The 16,582-nt window shown below is 42.3% G+C and overlaps 1 protein-coding gene across 3 annotated transcripts in view; it reads left to right on the plus strand.

Moving 5' to 3' along the window:
• JHY (junctional cadherin complex regulator) overlaps positions 1-16,582 on the plus strand; it is a gene marked incomplete at its 5' end in the record, with an annotated part of 63,727 nt that overhangs the window by 16,571 nt on the left and 30,574 nt on the right. For 2 of the 3 annotated variants that reach the window (XM_082627162.1, XM_082627163.1), the window contains one exon: positions 16,296-16,409. The exons of the other annotated variant lie outside the window; for it this stretch is intronic. In XM_082627162.1, the coding sequence (XP_082483288.1) occupies positions 16,296-16,409 (114 nt within the window). The remainder of the gene's footprint in view (positions 1-16,295; positions 16,410-16,582) is intronic. 3 annotated transcript variants of the gene reach the window in all.

Raw genomic sequence — 16,582 nt, forward strand, 5'->3', positions numbered from 1 at the left:
TTTTTTTTTAATTATCCAGTCGATTCTATTATCTTTCTATTATCTTTCCAACTTCCATTGATAATCACTGTACTGTCTTTTATCCTGTGCAAATGATGTGATACCATTATAAACTTTAGTCTCCCCATCTATAAAATTGGAATAATAATAAGTGCCGTCCCTTTCTCATCTGATCGTTTTGAGGGTAAATTCTAACCCAGATGATGGATTCAAAACCTGTTGGAAGGGGGCTTCCCTGGTGGCGCAGTGGCTGACAGTCCGCCTGCTGATGCAGGGGACACGGGTTCGTGCCCTGGTCCGGGAAGATCCCACATGCCGCAGAGCGGCTGGGCCCGTGAGCCATGGCCGCTGAGCTTGCGCCTCTGGAGCCTGTGCTCCGCAACGGGAGAGGCCGCAGTGGTGAGAGGCCCGCGTACCGCAAAAAAACCCCCCAAAAAACAAAAAACCTGTTGGAGGACTTCCCTGGTGGTCCAGTGGTTAAGACACCACGCTTCCACTACAGGGGGCACAGGTTCAATCCCTGGTGGGGGAACTAAGATCCCGCATGCTGTGCGGCACGGCCAAAAAACAGAAAGAAAAAAAAAAAGCCTGTCGGAGCCAGTAAACTTAGTTCTATTTCATGGGTGCACATAAAGATCACATCAGCCCACTTCCTAGTTGATATGTTCGTGAACATGGGAAAACTGGCTGGATCAGTGCATCCACCACCCTTATTGAGGAGACAACTTGAAATTCATCACCCACTAATGTGGGATCATTTTCAAATATGAAGGAGAGGTTATTACATTAAATAGGCATGCCCTTAGACCTCTCCCAAATTCAAACTGATATTATGTAGAGCACTCTCACCTGTTCTAACCTGTAAGTATTTCCTGATAGAACAAGAGGGATGAAGTGGGTGAACATTTGTGATTTTTTCTTCTTAACTGAGAAACTCCTTATATGGTCTTAAAAGATTATGTCACATCCTTGCTTTTGTAACTAATAATAAAACAAAGGAATGGGTGTGTATATTTAGTTGATTATCAAAATGAATACTTAGCTGACTTCAAACAATTTTTAACATTTTTGACTCAGTTTTAGTTGTTAATGTACTTTTCCATAAAACTGTGAAATTTTGAATTTTGCTTGGTTGCTCATTTTAAAATATAAATTCTGTGAAACATGATTATAGCCAATAATTTCTCCTAGACTAGGACAATATTTTTCCTTTATTTTTAAATGTGTTCTCAAAAGAGAAGAGGCAAATAGTAAGGCCAAAAAAATTAGTTATATCTCTAATAATAAAAGTGAAAAAAGATTTATTATAAACTCTTAAATTGATTTTGTAATTGCTAATTTTTCTTAATAGTTATAACTTAATTTACAAACAATATCATGGTGTGTTGCCAGTGATTCCATAGCATAATTTTCTTCTCATTATGCCAAGGAGGAAACTTTAAAGCACTTTAGGCTTGCCCAGTCTTTAAGCTTGTGAATTATTCTTTGAAGTGGCCATTGACCTTCTCTATCACTTTCTCCAGGTTCAAATGTTGAAGAGTTGATTGCTAATTATATTCAAAATTGTTTCTTCACCATTTTCCAACCTATATTTCCTTCTTTTACTCCTCTTCTTTTAAAAAGGGATACAAATTAGTTTGACCTTACAATGATAGAATGATAGGTATAACTTGTTTATTGAATTATAGTCAGTAGCATGGAATGTGTTCCTTTCAAATCGTTATTTATATATGCAGTATGTGCAGGTTTTTCTACCAGTGCAGATTATATGTCCCCTGATGGGCAAGAACTATGCTTTGTATTTATTTTTAATCTTCATGGTAATTAGCCTAACACATTGTAAGGGCTCAGTAAGTACATGGAAAATGAAACGTGTCTGTCTTCCATCACCTCCAAACTACTTACCACCTCCTTCTCTTTACTGTGATTTGAAGTTTATGTGGGAGAAACGGTATTTCTAGAGCAGTGGTTTGAAATTCTGGCTGGATATTAGATTCATCTGAGGAAAAAACCCAAAGTGATTCTCAGCTCTACCCAGACCAGTTTACATATCTGGGTGAGATCTCGAGCATCAGTATTTTTTTTTTTTTAAAGATGCTCAAGTGGTTCTAACATGAAGCCAGGTTTGAGAAGCATTGTTCCAGACTAGAGCAGTGGCTTTTGTCCTTGGCTTCACATTGGAATCACCTGGAAAATAAAAAGAACACTGGTTCCTTGGCCTGCAGCTCTGAAACTCTAATTTAAGTCATCTGGGGTACACTGTTAGCATGGGGAGCTTTCAAAGCTCCCCAGGTATTCCTAGTGTTTCATTAAGACTGATCTAGAGCAGTGATTCTCAAACATCAGGTGCATCAGAATCATCAGGAGGGCTTGTTTCTGGACCTAACCCAAGGATTTCTGATTCAGTAGGGGTAGGGTAGGGCCCAGGGATTTGAATTTTCTACATGGTTCCAGGGGACGCCACTTCTGCTACCAGGGCAACACTTTAAGAACCACTGATCCTTTTTTCCCCTCAAACTTTAAGATACTTATGAACGCCCTGAGGATCTCGTTAAAATACAGATTTTGATCCAGTAAATCTGGGGTGAGACTCAATAGTCTGCATTTCTATCAAGCTCCCAGGTGATGCCAAGGCTGTTGGTGCTTGGACCACACAGAAAGAACATAAAGGGTTTTTCAGAAACCTACAGTAACAATTGTGTAAGTCAGTACCCATTGACCCTTGATGTTTGCAATGGCTGATCAGATTATTGTGTTGATTTTGGGGGTGGGAGGTAAGAAGTTGGGGTGGCAGGTTTGGAGGCTGTTTTATATTAAGCAGCATCCATCTGGAAGGTCTTCATATTTGAAAGTCTGTTTTCCCCTACTCATTTCTTTGAAAGAGATGACAAATATCTTAAAACTAGAAATACTGAAAGGATAAATGACCTCTGTTGTTCAATGAATGAATAAATGTCAATTACCATTACATGGCCAAGAAAACCCAGCTTTTTAATATATCATTTTGTTGCAAGCCTCCATGCCCAGTTGAATCAGACAGCGTCTTAAGCAGTGTACTGTATTTGGGAAGATTTGAAAGTAAGTCTAAGAAGTTCACAACATTCCAGTAAAAAATGTGAGCCTTTTTTTTTTTTTTTTTTTTTCTTTTTGCGGTATGCGGGCCTCTCACTGTTGTGGCCTCTCCCGTTGCGGAGCACAGGCTCCGGATGCGCAGGCCCAGCGGCCATGGCTCACGGGCCCAGCCGCTCCGCGGCATATGGGATCCTCCCAGACCGGGGCACGAACCCGTATCCCCTGCATCGGCAGGCGGACTCTCAACCACTGCGCCACCAGGGAGGCCCTGTGAGCCTTTTTTTAAAAAAAATAAAACTTGAAAAGTTCACATTAAAAAAAACAGGCAAGAATAATAAAGCAGGGATTTCCCTGGCGGCACAGTGGTTAAGAGTCTGCCTGCCAATGCAGGGGACACGGGTTCGAGCCCTGGTCCAGGAAGATCCCACATGCCGCAGAGCAACTAAGCCCATATGCCACAACTACTAAGCCTGGGCTCTAGAGCCCGCGAGTCACAACTACTGAGCCTGCATGCCACAACTACTGAGCCCGCATGCCACAACTACTGAAGCCCGCTTGCCTAGAGCCTGTGCTCCACAACAAGAGAAGCCACTGCAATGAGAAACCCGCACACCACAAGGAAGAGTAACCCCCGCTCGCCGCAACTAGAGAAAGTCCATGTGCAGCAATGAAGACCCAATGCAGCCAAAAATAAATAAAATAAAATAAATTTTAAAAAAAAGAATGATAAAGCAAGCTCTGGAAATTAAGAGTCATGAGAGAATCTAGCCCCACTAGATAACAGAGTATATTTTAAGCCTCAATAATTAAATAGTAGGGTAATATTTAATGCATATACAGACAGAAAAATAGAACAGAATAAAAGTCTAGAAATAGGACCAAATTAGTGTGAGAATATATGATGTGATATTGTGATTTGATAAAGGTAGGACCCAATTTGAGGTCCAAAATCTACAAAAGACTGATAGATTTGACTACAGTTGACCCTTGGACAACATGGGTTTGATCTGTACAGGTCCACTTATTTGTGGATTATTTAAAAAATACATATTACAGTACTACGTGATCTTTAGTTGGTTGAATTCACAAATACAGAACTACAGATATGGAGGGCTGACTGTAAAGTTATACATAGATTTCCAACTGCGTGGAGGGTCAGTGCCCCTAACCCCTACTTTGTTTGAGGGTCAACTATACATAAATATCAAAAGCTTCTGCAAGAAAAAAGGCATAAGAAAGCCAAAATATAAAGAACTAGAAAAAAATTTCTAATTCACATCACAGCCAAAACACTAATAACTCTAATATATAAAGAGCTCCTAGAAATCAATAAAAAAGACCAATATCCCAATATAAAAATTCACAAAAGATATGAATAGATAATTCACAGAAAAGTTAATACATATGGCTATTAAACATATGAAAAGATATCCAACTTTGGTCGTTATAAGAGAAATCCAAATTAATACTACATTGGGATTCCATTTTTCATCTATAATTACACCAACAAAATTCCCAGTTTTTGCCCAGTTTACCTCTGGGCAAAAAAGGATAGTCAAGCTGATGAGAGAATAAATTGGATTAACTAGTTTGGGGGACAATTTGTTAATATCTACTTAAAATACAAATACTACATACACTCCTTGAGAAAGCAAAGCATAATGGCCAAGAGTATAGGCTTTAAAGCCAGGTTGGTTGACACTGACACCTGCTAGCCATCTGACCTTGGGCAGGTTGCTTAACCTCTCTGTGCCTCAGTAACCTCATCTTTAAAATGGAGATAATACTAGTACCTTCCTCAAAGGATTATTAAGAAGATTAAATGAGTTAATATATGGAGAGTGCTTAAATCAATGCCTGGCTTATAGCGAGCACTATATACATGTTAGTAATTACTATTTTTTAAATTGACCCAACATCTTCCACTCCCAGGAATGCATCCTAGTTATATGTGTGCAGTTTTGAAATAACCCTTGAACAAAATCATTCATTTTGTCCTCATTTCTAATAACAAAAGATTAGAAAGTACCCAGATAGGGCTTCCCTAGTGGCGCAGTGGTTGAGAGTCCGCCTGGCAATGCAGGGGACGTGAGTTCGTGCCCCGGTCCAGGAAGATCCCACATGCTGCGCAGCAGCTGGGCCCGTGGGCCATGGCCGCTGAGGCTGCGCGGTCCGGAGCCTGTGCTCCGTGACGGGAGAGGCCACAGCAATGAGAGGCCCGCGTACTGCACAAAAAAAAAAAAAAAAAAAGTGAGAAAAGATACATAGGTGGTTAATTGTAGAGGGTGGAGGGGGAGTAGGATGGGAGCAAAACTTTTCACTTTATACCTTTCCATATCTCTTATTTTTGAACCATGCCTATGTGTTTACAATATACAGTGTTTGGTAGGAACCCTGGTAACTTTACACCCCCCTGATTGCTCAGGGTCACCTGAATTGCACTTTTGCTTGAAAATAATGGCTCAGAGTAGAACCACTAATTTTTAAATTCAATTTCTCCACAATCATTTCACCATTTTTCATAGATCTGTTAATCTCACATTAAAATGCACTGGAAAAATCACATTTGAATACATTGCAAGATCTTAATCACATGATGTGTGAGGCAAGGAACTGATGTAAAAACCAACACACGCTAGAAGGCACCTAAGTATCACAGTCGGCCAATAACTTCGCTGGTGAATATTCAGTGCTTACTTTTATTTATGATTTGTTTCATAACCGTAAGTATTTGTGTGAAACTCACTAGAATTTGAGTCAATTTATCATCTACGATTAAAGGAAACTGTCTCTTGAACAATGAGCTACCTTTTTTTGTTTGTTTGTTTGTTTGTTTGTTTTTGCTGCATTTGGGCCTTCGTTGCTGTGTCCGGGCTTTCTCTAGTTGTGGTGAGCAGGGGCAACTCTTCGTTGTGGTGCACGGGCTTCTCATTGCGGTGGCTTCTCTTGTTGCAGAGTACAGGCTCTAGGCACGCGGGCTTCAGTAGTTGTGGCACGTGGTCTCAATAGTTGTGGTTTGTGGCTCTAGAGCACACGCTCAGTAGTTGTGGTGCACGGGCTTAGTTGCTCCACGGCACGTGGGATCTACCTGGACCAGGGCTCGAACCTGTGTCCCCTGCATTGGCAAGCGGATTCTTTTTTTTTTTTTTTTTTTTTTCTTTTTTTTTGCGGTATGCGGGCCTCTCACTGTTGTGGCCTCTCCCGTTGCGGAGCACAGGCTCCGGATGCGCAGGCCCAGCGGCCATGGCTCACGGGCCCAGCCGCTCCGCGGCATATGGGATCCTCCCAGACCGGGGCACGAACCCGTATCCCCTGCATCGGCAGGCGGACTCTCAACCACTGCGCCACCAGGGAGGCCCTGGCAAGCGGATTCTTATCCACTGCGCCACCAGGGAAGTCCTGAGCTACCTTTCTATCTTGATTCTAATGTGACTTTGAAGGCTGATGAAGGCGAAATTTAGTACAGGCTCAGAAAGGAGCAGTAAGTGCTACATGTTATTCTGTTTTTTTTCCTTGAAATTTCTCAAAGAAATTACAGATACTTTGCAGTGTGCATATAGAAAGGTTATTCAATTACCTATGGCCTTCAAAACAATATAAAGTCCTCTATAGAATCCACTACCCATTCTGAGCATCAGCACATCTTTGAGACTGTTGCCGAGGCATCAGGTAGCTCAGCCAACAAGCATTTACTGAGCAACAGTGTGTGCTCGGTACTCTTCCTAGTGCTAGGGATGTAACCGAACACAAGACATGCAGAGCCCGGCCTTCAAGGGACTTACATCCAGTCAGGTGACAGGAAACACGTAACAAAATAACTTCAGGTAGGGATACACATCTCAAAGGGTACTGAATCAACGTTCTTTCATAAAGTAATGAGCAGGGTGTAACGGGGATGTTTAGCGAGGTCCTTGGGGAAGGGCTCTCTGAGGAGATATCATTCGAGTTGAGACGTGAATGGATGAAAAAGAAAAGACTATGTAAGCTCTGGGACCCCAGCCTTGGAAGCAGCATTCTCTCCTAGGGGGCAACACAGTATAGTGGGAGAAGAGATGAAACTGAAACAGAACACTGGTTTGGGAATCAGACTACCACGGGTTAAATGCTGGCTTTTCCATGTACTAGGTGGTACCACTAACTAGATATTTGAGCAAGTGATTCTTCAAACCTTATCTTCTTCATCTATTGTGTGGGGTCCATTTCTGCCTTGGAGGGCTATTGGAAGAGTTTATACAAAGCTCCTGACACGTGGCAGACACTCAGTGAAGCGAAGCTGTTATTACCACTGGTCATTCCTTAAGCCACGAGAAAGGAATCCACCCCGGGAATAGGTTCTCCTAAACAGCTTTTTTTTTTTTTTTCAGGCTACAGTGTCTCAAAATGAAAGGGACATGACTGCAGGTAGAATAAGAACAAAGTGTTGTCAAAAGAATAACATCTGTAGGCTCTTGCAGCCCATTCTATGATGTGACTCCCAAAAGACTGTACACAACGGGGGTGGACACACCTCACACTCACCATGCTGTCTCCTGAGGATCCCCAGTCAATCAAACACTGCCCCATGGATTACAGGACCCTACAGTCTTGTACCCAACTTGCTGGCAATATTTCTTTAATAGCTGCCTTTGGTCTCAGTTATATTTCAAATATTTACACTTGGTGATAAGGAACATGTGAATATTTGACAGTTTGGTTTTGAAGTACAATTTCACATCATAACTCTTTCAAATCTATCTTCTCCACTGCCTTCACAAGTGCTCCTCTTAGATACAAATCTGATCATATCAATCTCCTGCTTAATGAGAGTCCCTGTTGATTTCAAGATAAAATTCTGACTCTCAGAGTGGTACTCGAGGCCCTTTGTGACCTGGCTCCTTCCTGCCATTTTAGCCTCATCCTTTGTCACTCCTCCCTTGCATCCTATGCTCCAGTCGTACTCTGGGAACTCACAGCTCCCAGAACCCAGTGTTTCCCCTGGGCCTCTGTCCAGGCTGATGGGTTACTTTTCCCTGTCTTGTTTGCTTGGGAAAATCGCAGCCTCCTTTGAGATTCAGCTCAAAGTCCCCTATCTTTATGAAGACTCTCTGAGCTCCTCCCTCATCCTTGAACATCCACCGTAGAATCCATAACACCACACTGCACTATTTAGTGTATGTGTCTGTATGTCTTTCATGACTCTGAGCTCCTAAAGGCTCATCTCTGAACTCCGAGAGCCTGGCATACAGTAAGCACTTTCTACATCTTTTATGAAGGAATGTGATTTTTAAATAGTTTTGGGGGGGGTCAGAATTTTACCACTTTCAAAATGAAAAAATTAAAAAGACTAACGAGCTTGTGCTCTCGACTTAAATAATGGAATTTGGCATTGAAAGACCAGATTTGAGCCCCATTAGTATTAGAGCCAATTATTACCTTTGGTAAATAAAAAAAAAAAACTTGCTGAGCTTTGTTTTTCCCTATCAGAGTGAGGTTACAAATGTCTGCCTTCTTCTACAGACCCAGGATTATTTAGATGACCAAATAAGATGCTGTATGTGAACACTTTGCATAATCATATAGCCCTGTATAAATATGTTATGTTTATTATTGAACATTTGATTTGAATTTAGCCTCCTATTGGATAAGATTAATATAGAAGTGATATAACACTCTCCTTTTCCATGGTTTTAAATTTCATGGTTTGTGAAACTTGGTTGTCTATAAAATTAAACTTTACCTTTATTTAAATTATGATCTTTTTCTAATTATGTTTGGTTAGAAACACAGAATTATTTTTTATAGCATTCTTCTAGTTTGATGGTGTTTTTGAGTCCCATGTCTCATATTATACTCATTAAAAATATTCTTCTACAGAGTAGGTACTCTGTGTATGTTCATTGATTGATCTTTTTTTTTTTTTTTTGCCTCGTGCAACCACAACAAGAGCACTTACTTATGACAGCATAATTTAAATTGAACTTTATGGTTTTTCAGTACAAGAAGTTTCTTAAGGCATCTTTCTTGTATGCACTATTCAGCACTTATTCATCTGATCTGTAGAGTGACACTTCATTAATTCGACATTACTGAGGAGGGATCCGTGGAAAGAGAACTTTCCCCATAACTGAAGCATGCCCCTTCAAAACCCAAAACTTTAACAGAATTAATCATGTCTAAGGACAGGTGTCAAAAATGTGCCTGGAGAACCTGATACTTCTGTGCTCTCTTACCCAGGCCATAGTGCACTGTTGTGCAGTAAAGTCGAGAGCTATGGTGATGGGAACCATCCTTTGCCTCTTTACCAAATTCCCCCAAATGCTACGATTCTGTGGTCATTTTATAAACTGCTGTCAGTGTATATGCTCTTCAGGAGCTTCTGGCCAAGTGGGAAGCAGACATGTAAACAGTCAGGACCAAGTGATAACTGATGTCCTGGATACATGTCTGGCCCCAAAGGAACCCAGAAGAAGAAGTACCCAAGTCTGTCGGAGGAAGTCAGAGAGGGCTTCACGGAAGAGGCAGTCATTGAACTGATTCTTTAGGGAGAAGTAGAAAGTAACAGGTGGAGGTGGACAGCAAAGTTACCACAGGCAGAGAGAGTATATGGGATGGCATGAGGGTGAGAAAGGACACTGTTTAAGTAGAGACCTGTGGGTACAGGAGGAACTACTTTGGTGCTGGTCACGAACTGGCAGTTGGTCAGTTAATCAAGTAAAGTGGTTAAAGCAGATATGACGAACGATGACCTTAAGTACTTTACTTTTACTTAAAGTATATACATCACTTAAAGTATATACATACACATTAATTCACCAACCTTTTACTGAAGGGCTGGGCCTTCCTATCAGTGTATATTCCATGGACTACAGTTTTGTATTATCTTTCTCACGTCAGTTTGAAAGATCTATGGTGTCCACTTCTGATTTCTTTCTTTTTTTTTTTTTTTTTTGCGGTATGCGGGCCTCTCACTGTTGTGGCCTCTCCCATTGCAGAGCACAGGCTCTGGACGCACAGGCTCAGCGGCCATGGCTCACGAGCCCAGCCGCTCCGTGGCATGTGGGATCTTCCCAGACCGGGGCACGAACCCGTGTCCCCTGCATCGGCAGGCGGACTCTCAACCACTGCGCCACCAGGGAAGCCCTGGCCCACTATCTTAAGAAAGGACTGGAGAGTGTTACTTAATCTAGCAAGTTAGTTAAGGAGAACTTCCGTGTTGTGCATGACTAGATCATGAGGATGGGAGTGTGCGTATTTAGGCTAGAGAAATGGGCATGGGCCTTTCATGTAGGCCCCTGTGTGTCATTTTAAAGCGGGGGCTCTCAGGATGTGGTCCCCGGACCAACAGCATCAGAATTGCCTGGCAACTCATTAGAAATGAAAATTCTCAGGCCCCAGCCCAGGTCTCCTGAGTCAGAAACTGGGGTGAGGCCTTCACCTCTGTGTTTCAACAAGCCCTCTAACTGATTCTGATACATGCTCAAGTTTTAGAGCTACTGTGCTAGAGAGTTAGGCCTTTCCTCTACATGACATGGAATCACTGAAGGATTTTAGTAATGGAGCAGTTTGAATCCTATGACCATCCAGAGGTCACGCTTACAATATTCTGAGCTGTGTTAACGGGGAGTTCAGGTTGCTAGCTGATCAACCTTCACAGATGTTTCACGACACATTCCTAAAAATCTCTTTCGCGTTCTTGAAAATGGTTGATTGCTTCATTCATTTGCATATAATTATTAAGAGCTTCTTATGTGTCAGGCATTGTCCTAAGTACTTGGAATACATCCGTGAACAAAGCAGACAAAAATCCCAGCCTTCGTGGGGCTAACTTTCTATCAGGAGGAGACAGACAATAGACAAAACAGCTAATCAGCATACTAGTAGGTGATGTAATGGTGAGGAGAGAAATGAAGCACCGCAGAGGGAGAGGGGATGCTGGGAGCGGGGTTACAACTGTAAATAGATTACAGAGGAGGTGGGAGAGAGCGCCAGGCAAATATTTGAGGAAAGGGCTTCCTTGGAAAAGGGAACAGCAAATGCCAAGGGCTGAAGTGCTGAAGGGCCATTGGGCCTGGGGCCGAACCAGGGAGGGAAAGAACAGAGATGGGATCCTAGCTTCCACCTTGTTCTGCTGACAGCCTCCAGGCTTTAATATAAACCACAGGTCTAGCCAGATAAACGACAGATTAGATGTGTTCTGATGTAAAGGGAGCGTCCAGTGAGCAATGCAGATTGATCTTCTCACTCAGTAATATTTATTGAGCACATACGCGCCAGGCACATCTAGAACCACCACGTAGCTCATGGGAGTAGCACCTCTGGAGCTGAACAGTCCATCACGGAGTCCCTACTTTTCCTGCCCTCATGGGACCTAATATCTAGAGGCGAGACAAACATAATGACCAGGGTGAAACTTGTCACACAAGGGAAAGGACAGAGCATGAAGGCCGTGAGCTCAGGCGCATCTGTTATAACCTCCTCCAGGGTATCAGGGAAGGCTAACTATATTTCAGCCAAGGCTAGAACAGTGAATGGGATTGGTCGGAATAAGTGAGGTAAAGGGGAGTTTCCAGTCAAAGAAGGGCCCTGTGCGTGGACCCAGAGCACGTGGCCCAAGAGCAGATCTGAAAAAGTACAGTCTAAAGAGAGCAGGGAGGGGAGGCTGAAGGCCTTATAAACCTTACAAGGTAAGGGCAATGTAAAAGCATCAAAGGATTTTAAAGTAGGTGACTGGCATAATTAGTTTGGGGTTGTTAAAAGCTCAAGTATCTTATCTGGAAAATGAATGTAAAAATAATATATCCAGAGGCGTCAGTGTCATCAATTTCTTCCTGAGCACGTACGTGCTAAATACTGATACATTAGGAAGTGTTCTACAGGATGGAGAAAGTGGCCAGGCAGAGCCAAAACATTTCAGCTTTCAGGTGTTTTGTCTCTAAATAGCTGAATAATTAATACAAATCCCCAGATAATTCAAACAGCTGTACCAAATCCCCGTGTTGGAGCCTGACCGCGGCAGGCTCTCTGTGTTGCCATGCCTCCACCTCTTCTGCTGGCCGTTTGTCAATACAGGGGGCAGTACCATTGATCTTAGCAGGCGCAGACTGACACAGAGCAAAGTGTATTAGAAACAGTACAGAGTTAAAACTGCAGATCACTCATTAGCCCAGTTAACAAAGAAACATCAACTGAGTCCGCTGATTATGCCCCAAAGAGAGGGATTCAATAATTCCATGTGTTGGAATGATGGCAAGCAAATACCACATTTAGAAAAACAGGACCCTCTGGCCTATTTTAACTGGGATATATGATCATTGTTTACACCATCAAGGAATGAGAACAACAAGGAACCTAATAAATTAACGCGAGACTCCCCACGACATCTAAACACAAGGTTATTAACAGAAAACAACAGAGAGGAAAAAAGGACCCGAACCTCCCGCGACCGCAGGGCCACACAGTGATATTCTATTTAAACATGTTTCAGTGTGTGTCTCTGCGGACACACAGTGATTCACATACAGCTCTTGGAAAAGCATCAACTTTTTTTGTGGCGCTGATTCTCTAAGAACCTGATGAGTTTCTTTGAGAGAGAAGGAGCAGCCCAATCTAGCTCAGCTGTACTCAATCTGAGTTGCTCTCCTACATATAAACCCTCACTTCAAAGCCCGGAACATAATGTACAATTTTTTAATGGCTCTAGACCCAGGCACTCAGGCGCTCTGCTCTGTGCCTTACCTCAGTGTAAACACCTAATCAAGACTGCCTGCGCTCCGACAAAAGCAGCCAAATGCAATTCGAGAACCACAAGCCTTTGAAGTCCTCCCAGCAAAGGCCGGTTTTCTAGTCTGGCATAATGACAGGCCATGATTGCTGTCTTTGTTGTATCTTTTCAGTGGAGAAGCAATTATGGCCCCAATTTAACAGAATAGACATTACACAGCTTATGATGCTCAAAATGCAATTTCATTTGATCATTTTCTCGATTTGATTGGTATTAATAGAGTGGTTCACCAAGGAAAAAAAAGAAATAGCTAGCAGAGGTTGTGTCCCATTCCACTTTCAAAGAGATAATGTAGAAGTATGCTTTACTCACCCAGAGACTCAGTGGAGTGATTCAGACACCAAGTTCTACCAAAAAAGCCTGTGGATGGAAATATTATACATCCTATGTTCTCTGGGAAAGGAAGCTGTAGGACAATGTATTTTTCAGTTGTAAACTTTTGATCAGAGCTCCATAAGGGATCCCATCGTTGTTAATCAAACAATTAATATCACCAGTGAAAAACCAAATTAACTAAACTAAGTCCCCTTTACAAAAGCCGGACTCAAACCCCCTAGTGGCAGATCTAGGAATAAACCCAACTTCTCCCAGGCTCCAGCTTGTCCAAGACATTGTATGTTTGAGGTTTAAAAAAAGAATGATTTGGCGATTCCCTCGTGGCGCAGTGGTTGAGAGTCCGCCTGCCGATGCAGGGGGCACGGGTTCGTGCCCCGGTCCGCGAGGATCCCACGTGCGCGGAGCGGCTGGGCCCGTGAGCCATGGCCGCTGGGCCTGCGCATCCGGAGCCTGTGCTCTGCAACGGGAGGGGCCACAGCAGTGAGAGGCCCGCGTACCCGCTCCCTCCCAGAAAAGGATCATTTCCTCGCCTGGTTAGGCAGCCTATTTAGATTTTTTTTCCTGCCCCGACCTTCATTTCTCCTCCAGGATGGAGTTTATTTTTCTTTTAAATGAGTTGTGTATCTGTTTAATGTCATGGCAGTAAGGGACTGAAGCCTTTGAGCAAATGATGACAGAAGCTGTAAAATCTAATACTTTTACTGTCATCCCATGTTTCTGGAACCAGTGAGGGACTGAGAGATGGAAACATGAGAAGTGGTTCCTGACCCTGAGCATTTATAGCATTTATAACTCCAAACTTTCCATCTCAGCACAAGTTAAACTGTTCCATGGTACTGTGAAGTTTTCCATTTGCAGAGTAGGTCATCACTCAAGACCTGTTAATTACTTCCATTTGTCATTTAAACATTGCCATGATCCAGTGGTACATTTTGTACCTCGTATTAGCGGTGAGAATTCAAACATGGAAAAAGTTATGTTTTCATTTTTTCCCATTTTCAGATCAACCTTTAAGTACTGAAACTTTCACACTATTTCCCTTATTTGTATGTATTAGTAGGGCAATTGTGATAGGGAGGCATTCAGGTAGAGAGGGGGTTACACCCAAAACAAAAGGAACAAATTGTCTTTCTTGTGCCAGAGAAGCCACCTTGAGTGGTAAGGAATGAGGTTATCTTCACTGTCAAATGCCTGCTTACTAGTTAATATTGAACAAGTATTTTTGCCTCTTTCTGCACTGAATACTAGTCTGCATAAGTATGAAGTCAAAGTCAGCAGCAGAGGGAGAATTTAAACGCAGCCATGACAGATTCTAAACCCCATGCTCTTTCCGGCGTTCCACCTTGCTACTTCTCACACCACACAGCCCACCAGGGGAAATTTAACAAAACAAGTATCAAATCCTGAATCTAAATTTTTAAATTAAGGACATCAGTTTAGAAATGCAGAGACCAGCATCTTGCAGGTGACAAAGCAGGGTGGCCACAGGACCCCATATGAATAATCTTTCCCAGGAGGAATGACAAAGACATCTTGAGAAGTCTTCTATATAAGAGAAGGCTTGGGGAAGGCATCTTAGGTTCTACCAGTTTAGGGCTGTTTTCCGACAGAGGGATTGACTTAGTCTACGTTATTTCAAAGGGCAGAGGGATAGAAATTACAGACAGACCTATCACTGCTCTTATAAGGAAGAGCCTTATAGCATGTAGGTTTCTCGAGGATGGAAAATAATGTTTATCATTGATAAAACAGAGATTCAAAGGTCTAACATTTTACTCCAGGGAGTGTTTGAAAGGACCAGGTCTCCCACAGAAAGGAACATTCACAAGCCACCTTGTTCCTTCTTTCTCTGCCAAGATCTTTAAACCTATACGAATAGTGACAAGCAGATAACTCCTGCCTGGAGAAGGGGCAAGTGACTAGGCAGTGAGGGGAGGAACGTCTACCAGGAATGGTACAGAAGCACTAGAGGGTGTACTGGATAATTACCGCCAGAATCTTTGCCAGCGTTACTATCGCAGAACTTTAAGTTTGCTTTCTGAAATGCTACCTGGTGGCTAGAATTCCGTATAGCACAGAAGACAATCTAATTCCTTGACTTAAAACAGGTAGCTAATGAGAGCCTCCATAATTTGGGAACCTAAATCCATCAATAATCTGGGGACCTAAATCCCACACAGCTGCCTTCGTCACTGGCTCCCAAACCTGTCTTCAGGTTAGACCCACCTGGGGAGCTTTTAAAGTACGAGACTCATATCTGGGGCCACCCCCAGAGCTTCTGATTTAATTGATCTGGGATGGGACCAGAACATTAATTTTTATAAGCTTCCTAGGTTATTCTAATATTTATCTAAAGTTGAGCACCACTAACCTACATCATTCCAGTTTATGGGGTGTCAAAACTACAAAGTCTCCAAGTCAAAGATGATATTTCTAATAAGTGAGTTAATTTAGCAAAATCGCTAAATGTGCAGTCTCTGGAGTTAGACTCCCTGGTTCCTCTGCTTACTAGCTGTTGATTCTGGGCAAGTTACTTAACCTGTCTGTTCCTCAGTTATCTCATTTGCAAAAAGGGGATAATAAAAGGTACATACCTGGTAAGATTGTTGTGAGAATTAACTAACGTATACGAAGTGCTTAGGACAGCTATCATGAGCATTCAATGTATATTAGTTATTTTTATTGTTCTTATCATCATCTTGGAGTATAGTGTTATTTCATAATTTGTTTGGCATACTTAAACATTAGTTGCAGCATCCAGCTCAGATAACTGTTCTAAAATCAGGTCCCCTGAGTATGTACTGAGCATTTAAAGTATTGGGTTGGACAAAAAATTCATTCGGGTTTTTTCCATAATCTTACAGAACGAATTTTTTGGCCAACCCAATAATTAGTAGTTTGACCTCAAAACACCAATTCTCACATCATCCCTGCAAGAGAAAACATTGTTTATTCCCATTTTCCTTGGGAATAATCCAGATACCTAAGGACTGAGATGAATCCTTGAAATGAACTATAAATAAAATGTAACCCTGCAGGACCTCTTTCTAGAGTACAGACTCGAGCCCCATGGCCGTAAGACTAAAATGAATCCAGTTAACATGCTGTATATGTTTTACCCTCTTAGATCTCCTACCCCATCAGAGTAACTGACAAGACGTCTATTCAGAACACCAGAGAGATTGGAAATGTCACTATCGACCCGGAAGACAAATGGCATCAAAGAGCCCAACAGCTAAAGGTCACCTGCTAGATTGAATTTTAAGTGTGTTTCAAGGGTTATTGCTGGATCTAAGTGATGTTTGTGACTGACATCTTATCACTTAAGGGTTTATTCTTATGCCTGAGAATAGTTACCTACCTTCTGATGGGTAAGACTGCCTTCTGCCCAGATGGGTCATTACTTGCTCAGCT

Source organism: Mesoplodon mirus (genome assembly GCF_964341445.2).
Source record: "Mesoplodon mirus genome assembly, chromosome: 7".
NCBI classification, from domain to species: domain Eukaryota; kingdom Metazoa; phylum Chordata; class Mammalia; order Artiodactyla; family Ziphiidae; genus Mesoplodon; species Mesoplodon mirus.